The sequence below is a fragment of the Guillardia theta genome (assembly GCF_000315625.1).
Source record: "Guillardia theta CCMP2712 unplaced genomic scaffold GUITHscaffold_372, whole genome shotgun sequence".
NCBI lineage: Eukaryota > Cryptophyceae > Pyrenomonadales > Geminigeraceae > Guillardia > Guillardia theta.
The window spans coordinates 6,321-13,276 of NW_005434308.1; the positions used below are offsets into that span (position 1 = coordinate 6,321).

At 51.6% G+C, this 6,956-nt stretch overlaps 2 protein-coding genes across 2 annotated transcripts; both read left to right on the top strand.

Moving 5' to 3' along the window:
• Positions 1–179: 179 nt before the first annotated feature.
• Positions 180–3,309, top strand: GUITHDRAFT_122588 (hypothetical protein; the record flags this gene model as incomplete). Its single annotated transcript, XM_005818130.1, has 3 exons — positions 180–314; positions 440–3,143; positions 3,188–3,309. 3 exons carry the CDS (start codon positions 180–182, stop codon positions 3,307–3,309), a joined length of 2,961 nt encoding a protein of 986 aa, XP_005818187.1.
• A 1,983-nt stretch (positions 3,310–5,292) lies between these two features.
• On the top strand, positions 5,293–6,588 carry GUITHDRAFT_122589 (hypothetical protein; the record flags this gene model as incomplete). The annotated part of the gene is made up of 2 exons (XM_005818131.1): positions 5,293–5,746; positions 5,978–6,588. The coding sequence occupies 2 exons, from the start codon at positions 5,293–5,295 to the stop codon at positions 6,586–6,588; spliced, it is 1,065 nt and encodes a 354-aa protein (XP_005818188.1).
• Positions 6,589–6,956: the final 368 nt, after the last annotated feature.

Sequence of the window (6,956 nt, forward strand, 5' to 3'; positions counted from 1 at the left end):
TCCTGCCTGCTGCCTGCTCCTCCTCCTACTACTACTACTACTCTACTCCTGCTCCTGCCTACTCCTCCTCCTCCTTCTCCTCTCCTCCTTCTCCTCCTCCTCCTCCTCCGACCTCCTCCTCCTCCTCCTCCTCCCCTCTTATCATCTTGTCCACCTCCTTCAATGTACGTCCTGACCTCATGTTGCAGGCCTTGGCCGGAGGCAGGGCCTTCGTGCGGATGGCTGAAAGGGAGCCCATCCCGCACGACAAGATGCAGGGGCTGGCGTGGGAGCAGATGCAGAGGGAGAGAGCGTTCAGCATATGGCAGGAGTGGGTCGCGGAGGAGAAGGACACGAAGGAGAGGCAGAGAGTGCAGTCGTTCCTTCATGATGATGTGTACGCGGCGCTCAAGTCGAGGGGTGGAACAAGGAGGCAGCTCTGAGGGTGCTGAGGGGTCAGGAGGAGTCGGACATCGAGTCGGCGCTCATGGTGATGCAGTCGCTCATGACGGCGGGGATAGAGGCTTTCGAGCAGGATGACATCATGAAGGTTCTGAACGAGTGCGGATGGGACAAGAACGAGGCCTTCACGAAGCTGAAGAGTATGCATGCTGAGCGACAGGGTAGAGGGAAGAAGCAGAAGGTGGAAGTGCTGGATCCCTTGCCGTCTAGCTCGAGTCGGCAGCCTGTGGAACATGTTTCTACCAAGGAGGTGCAGGCTAAGGATAGTGAGGACGGACATCGATCGGGTACGAGCGGCGGGAAGGATCGGAAGAGAAAGGAGCATGAAGAAGAGTTCAAGATCGGGCAGCTGATAGAAGCAAAGTACAGAGGAGGGAAAAAGATGTATCCTGGGATCATATCAGCTATCTGGCCGGGAGGCAAGTACAACATCACGTACGATGATGGAGACAGGGAGTTCGGGGTCGACAAGAAGATGATTCGGTTGTGTAGAGACTACGACTGGTGTAAGAAGCAGGAGCTGAACGTGCTGGAGGTGGGGGAGCGGGTGTATGGCCGTTGGAACCACAGCAAGGGAGAGAAGTTGTGGTACCTGGGGAAGGTGGTCCAAGTTGAAAGCACGGAGGGAGGAGGACGGTACACGATCCAATACGATGATGGAGACAGGGAGCCCAATGTGAAGAGGATGAACTTGCAAACGGCGGAGGAGCGGAAGAATGCAAGTGTTCACTGTGCTCCTGCCATGTCCACCGGTGTGGTGCAAGAGGCCAGCGCAGAACTTGATGATGGAGTGATGTGCGAGCTGGAGGGACTGTTTTCACGGTCAGTGAGAAAGAAAAGGACGATCTTCAACGCTGCGAACGAGGACGAGGAGGGAGATGATGGGACGAAGAAGAGGAAGAGGAAGAGGGTTAAAGAGCAATCCGACTTCATCGGCGTCAAGAGACTGCTGGAGGGCGTGAAGAGGGGGAGGAAGTGGGAGGCGTTCATCGAGGTAGAGCAAGAAAAGCACAGGCTGGGAGCGTACAAGGAGGAGAGGGAGGCGGCAAGGGCGTACGACATGGCGGCGATGCGCTTCTTCGGGACGAGCGCCATGCTGAACTTTGCCTCCTCGCGCAAAGGGTACGAGCCGACTCCCGAGCTGGAGGATGTGCTGGAAGAGATCAGAGGGCTGTACAAGGTGAAGGTGAAGGAGGAGGAGGAGGAAGGAGGCGAGGCGAACATGGACGCAAGGGTTGCAAACGAGCGCACCAAGATACAAGATGACTCCAAGAAGATTTCAGAGGCTACAACGAAAGTGACGGGTAGGAAGGAGGAGGAACAAAACCTGAAGGATAGAGAGGAGAAGAAGAATCTGATCATCGATGATGACGATGATTTGTGCTTGTCTGAAGAGATCCCCCTCGCGAAACTTTACAGCAAAAAGAGTTTGCGAGAGGTTGAGGAGAAGGCAGAAGCAAAAGAACCCAGATCGGAGAGCAAAAGTGATGATGTTTCTGGGAAGATGGCAGGCAAGAAAAGTGCTAAGAATCAGGATGAAGACAAGGAGGGGAAGAGCGATGAAGCTATGAATCCTCAAAAGTTGCAGAAGAACGAACTCAAAGAAATGAGAGAGATGAAAGAAAAGAAGGAACGAAAAGACGAGAAGGACGATGATGAGAAGAAGGAAGCGAAAGAAGAGAGTGAGAAGAGGATTGTGACAGTCAAGGCAATGAAGGACATGAAGGACAAAGATGTTTCGAGCAAGCATGTCACCAAGCTGAAAGATCTCAGCAAAGTCAACGGGGTGCAGATCAAAAAGCTCCCAAGGGAAGAGAAGAAGGAGAATGCTTTCAAACGCGATGAGACAAAATCCAATCATTCCAACAAGCCTCACGAGAAGGAGGCAAAGCAGAAGCGGAAGTTGAGACTTCAAGTGGAAAGTGACGACGATGACCAAGTCATGTCAGTCAATACCAAGAAGACTGTGAAAATCGACAAGAAAAATCCTTTCAAGGAGAAGACCGCTGTTCAGCAAGGAGGAACGAATGTAGAACAAGTCATGAACGACCGGGCAACAACGGCAGTGAAAGATGTACAGGAAACGATGTTGAGCGCAACTGTGTTGCAAGGGAAGAAGTCGAAGAAGAATAACAGCGAAGGTCAGCTGAGCGAAACAAGTAAGACGCATTTGGGAAATCAAGGAGGAAAAGGTAGCGCGAGAAGAGAAGGAGAAGAGAAAATCGCACAGGACAAGACAACCAAGGGCAGTACCCAACCTGAAACTGAAATGAATCCAGAAGGCTCTTTGCAATCGAAAACCAACGTTAATCCAGATCGGACGAAACCGAAAGAGCGAGAAATCAAACTCAGCACTAAATCAGCATTGAAGGGAAAAATTTCCTCATCCAAGACTTTTGAGCAGAATGATGTGACCATCGCCTTCGAGAAAACACATGAAATCAGTACAACCTTGCTTGAAACCGATCCAACCTCATCAGAGAACAAAAGTGTACAGCAACGGGAAGTCGATACTAGCATGTCAAACCCAGCACAAGTCAGCGTGTCAACAAGCTCGCAAGCACCTCAGAGCAACAAGCAGGATGATTGCTCGATACCAACAGATGTTAAGATCCCATCACAACCTGACGGCTCCCTTCCCAGCAGAGAAGTGTTCTTGTCCTTGCTTGATCCCATCTCGAACGAACTCATGACACACCCTTGTACAAGTGAACATGTCCCTGAGAGAGGAGTGACATGTCCATAGGCAAAGGCGCCGAATGTTCTCATCAGTCGTGCTTTGACAAGCCTTCGTTCTTGAAATCAAAGAAAGTCAACATCCCGAATGAGAAGAAGTGGGAGTCAAACATCAAGACTGTCATAAGGTGACGTGCAGACGCTGGTGGACCAAATGCTGATGATTGACGTTTGAATTTGATCGCTCTCCTGTCACTGTTTTCTCTCCTCCTCCTCCTCCTCCTCCTCCTCCTCCTCCTCCTCCTCCTCTTCCTCCTCTCCTCTTCCTCCTCCTCCTCCTTTCTGTCCACCTCCGCTCCTTTCCTTCTGGCTCCTCTTCCTCTTCTTCCTCCTCCAACTTCCCTCCTTCATCCTCCTCCTCTTCCTCCTCCTCCTCCTTATCCTCCACATTCCTCTCTCCCTACAGGATCGCGCTTGAAGAAGCTTGCAAGGGGTCGGAGGGCTCGCAGTTCGACATCTCGATGAATCATCTCGACCAAGACATTCGGTTCAGCGAGGAGGGAAGAGGTAGAGCTCTGCTGTGCCTGGATGTGGAAACGACGACGACGAGACAGATTGCAATGATGACAAGATTCTTCGGTGACAAGCGATCAGGTGAATGGAGGAGGAAGATGAAGAGGAGGAGGGAGAAGTGGAAGAGGAGAGGGAGAGGGAGAGGTAGGAGGAAATAGAGGACGAATGAAGGATAGGAGGTAGAGAATCAGGAGATGAACAAAGATTTGGAGAAGGAAACGACGTCGGAATCAGTGAGTGAGGATATTGGAAACAAACAAATGACAGATCAAGCTCGGACAGATGAAGTGGGAGAATGTGGAGATAACGGAGATCACATGTGTGGAATAGTTCGGATGGAAGGAGAGGGTTGCAGATCGTGGTAGAGCGTTGGGAAGAAAATGGCGATTTGAGAAGGGAAGGAAAGAAATGGAGATGGGGTAAGATTGCTGAACCTGATCGGAGAGATGGAAAGCACAACGAATGAAGATTCAACATTGACATGATGGATTGAGCCAAGGACAACAACAGCAGACTGAAAGATTGATAGAGATGGGAGAGTCAAAGTCGTAGAGGCAGCACACAGAGATTAAACAACATAGACAAGAAAACGAGATACGAAATAGACAAGAAAACGAGAGGAAACATAGACAACAAACAGAAATCACAGCCTTGCTCTGATTGAGAACACGAATTGAGATAAGATGACAGTTGGAAGCATCTTGGATGTTCTTCGTGAAGACCTTCCCAAAGTGTTCGAGAAAGGTTGAGAAATGAACCTGAGTTGCTGTGGTGACGATGATGATGATGATGATGATGATGATGATGATGATGATGATGATGATGATGGAAACTATGATTTTGGTAATCTTTCTTGATCATGGTTGTTGTGGTGGTGTTTTCCACGTATCTGTCTGTTGTCAACATCTACCAGCAGGGGACAACATGCAGGAGGAGTTGTTGTCTCTAGATATAGGAACAGTAACCGCAAAGAGCATACAAGTCAAGATATGGATAAAAATGCTCGGTGCAGCATGTCCAATCTGCAAAAAAACAGTCAGAGAGTGAATGTGTTGTGATCACAACCGAATGATACGTTCTTAGGTCGACAAACTTGTGACTGACATGAAACTGTTCAACTTAATTCGACTTTGCAAAGGGGCCAAAGCAAGTCATGTGAGTTTCTTGTCGACATCGACATCATGATTTGACAAGGATGCCATGTCTTGACAAGGGCGGCAGGTGGTTGTCAACGAAGACTTCCAGGTGCATGTTCTCATCAAATTCCTCTCGTCTTATCGTTCTCCTCCTCCTTCTCACCTCGTCTCTCTCAGATTCTTCGGCTCATTGCCGATGGCGATGAACAGGTTCCATCTCCTTGTCTTCTCTTCTCTCCTCTTGCTCGCTCTCTCCACCCTCCTTCCCTGCCGCCAGCCCCCACCCTTTCCCCCCATTACCTCCCTCCCTCCTTCCCTCCCTTCCCTTCATCCCTCTCTTCCTTCCCTCATCATCCTCATTCCCTGGCAGGATGAACCGGGACACAAAGATCAGGGAGAGGACGGAGAGGGGGCAGCAGCTTGCGGGGGGGGGGAGGAGGAGGAGATGGAAGAGAACAACGAGGATATGGACGCAGCGTCTTATGCCAGCCAAGTGGCGCAACTGCTTTCAGACGACGACGAGGATGACGGGGAGATGGAGGAGGATATCGGATACGACGACAGAAGAGCAGGAGCAGGAGCAGGAACAGGAGCAGGAGCAGGAGCAGGAGCAGGAGCAGGAGCAGGAGCAGGAGCAGGAGCAGGAGCAGGAGCAGGAGCAGGGGGAGGGATGGCCACAGCAAACCAGCCGAGGTATGAAGCTATTATCACCAAAGCAGGGCTATCCAATCACAACAAGATGGGAGGGTTTGCGTTCGCCAGGGAGGAAGACTCAACGGAGACGTACCTGAACCTCACCCTCTACCTCCTCCCCCTCAAGGCGGCTGCCCCTCGTTCCTGCCGTATCGGAGGCTTCAGTGACGTCTTGCGCTGGCTGATCGGCAAGAAAGTTTCTTATTCGAAGAGACTCAACAATGCCGGTCGCCTCCTGCTGCTGTTCAGCCCCTTCTTCCTCCTCCTCCTCCTCCTGCTGTTCAGCCCCTTCCTCCTCCTCCTGCTCTTCCTCCTCCTCCTCCTCCTCTTCCTCCTCCTCCTGCTCTTCCTCCTCCTCCTCCTGCTCTTCCTCCTCCTCCTGCCTCTCCTCCTCCTCCTCTTCCCTTCTCTCCTTCCCTCATTCCCTTCCCTCCTTTTTCTCACTCTTGTTCCTCCAGGACGGTTGGAAGGCATCGACCTTCACTTCCCACAGCTGGGGGTCAGCGCAGACGACGCGCGGGAAGCAGCGATAGCTGAGAAGATGGCAAGAAAGGCGAGCGAGGGGAGGATGGAGCAGGAGGCGGAGAGGACGAAGAATGGGATACATCCCTGCCTCCTGTCCTCCTCCTGCATCTGGCTAGTTCAGCACGGGAAGTACCTCTGCAAGATGAGGTGTGGAGGGTCGGAGGAGGCGGAGGAGGCGAGCGGGAGGAGGAGCATGAAGATTAACATACAGTACCTTGCGCATGAGATAGACTTGGGCAGTCAGGTGGAGCGGCTGAAGTTGTTGGAGTGGACGACGCTGGTGCCGGCGGCAGGGAGCAACAACGATCTCCTAGCGGCCATGCTCGCGCATCTTGCCAGGGAGAAGATGCTGGCTGTTGGGAGGATGGTGAGGGAGGAAGAGGAGGGGGAGGAGGGAGGAGGAGGATGGAGGGGAAAGGACAGGCACGTTCTCGTGTTTGTGAAGGAGAGTCTGATCTTGAAGAGGGTGGAGGAGCTGCAGACTATGATAACCGACCTGCCTTGTGGGGGGCTGATAGTGGCGAGAATGGTGGATGAGCAGTAAATGTGAAAAATGGAACAAGTTGTCACTTAGTGATATGGTGATTATGATGATGATGATGACGATGACGACGATCAGGAGGTGGACAAGAAAGATCCAGTGAGAAAGAGATGATTAGATGGAGATCGTGTGTAATAACGCGACCAGTCGCTTTCATTAAGTTAACTCGCTGCAATTGGCGATCTGAGGGCTGAAAGATAAGCTGTTCATCGTAAGATGTTCATTTCTCCTCTACAAAACTCTTGGAAGCATAGTATGCCTTCTCCTGTAGCAGCTTGTTAGGATGACCCAAGAGTGGAGCAGGGAAGGGAAGAAGAGCGGAGGGAGAGAAGAGGCGAGAGGAGGGAAAGAGGAACAACGGAAGGGAGGAT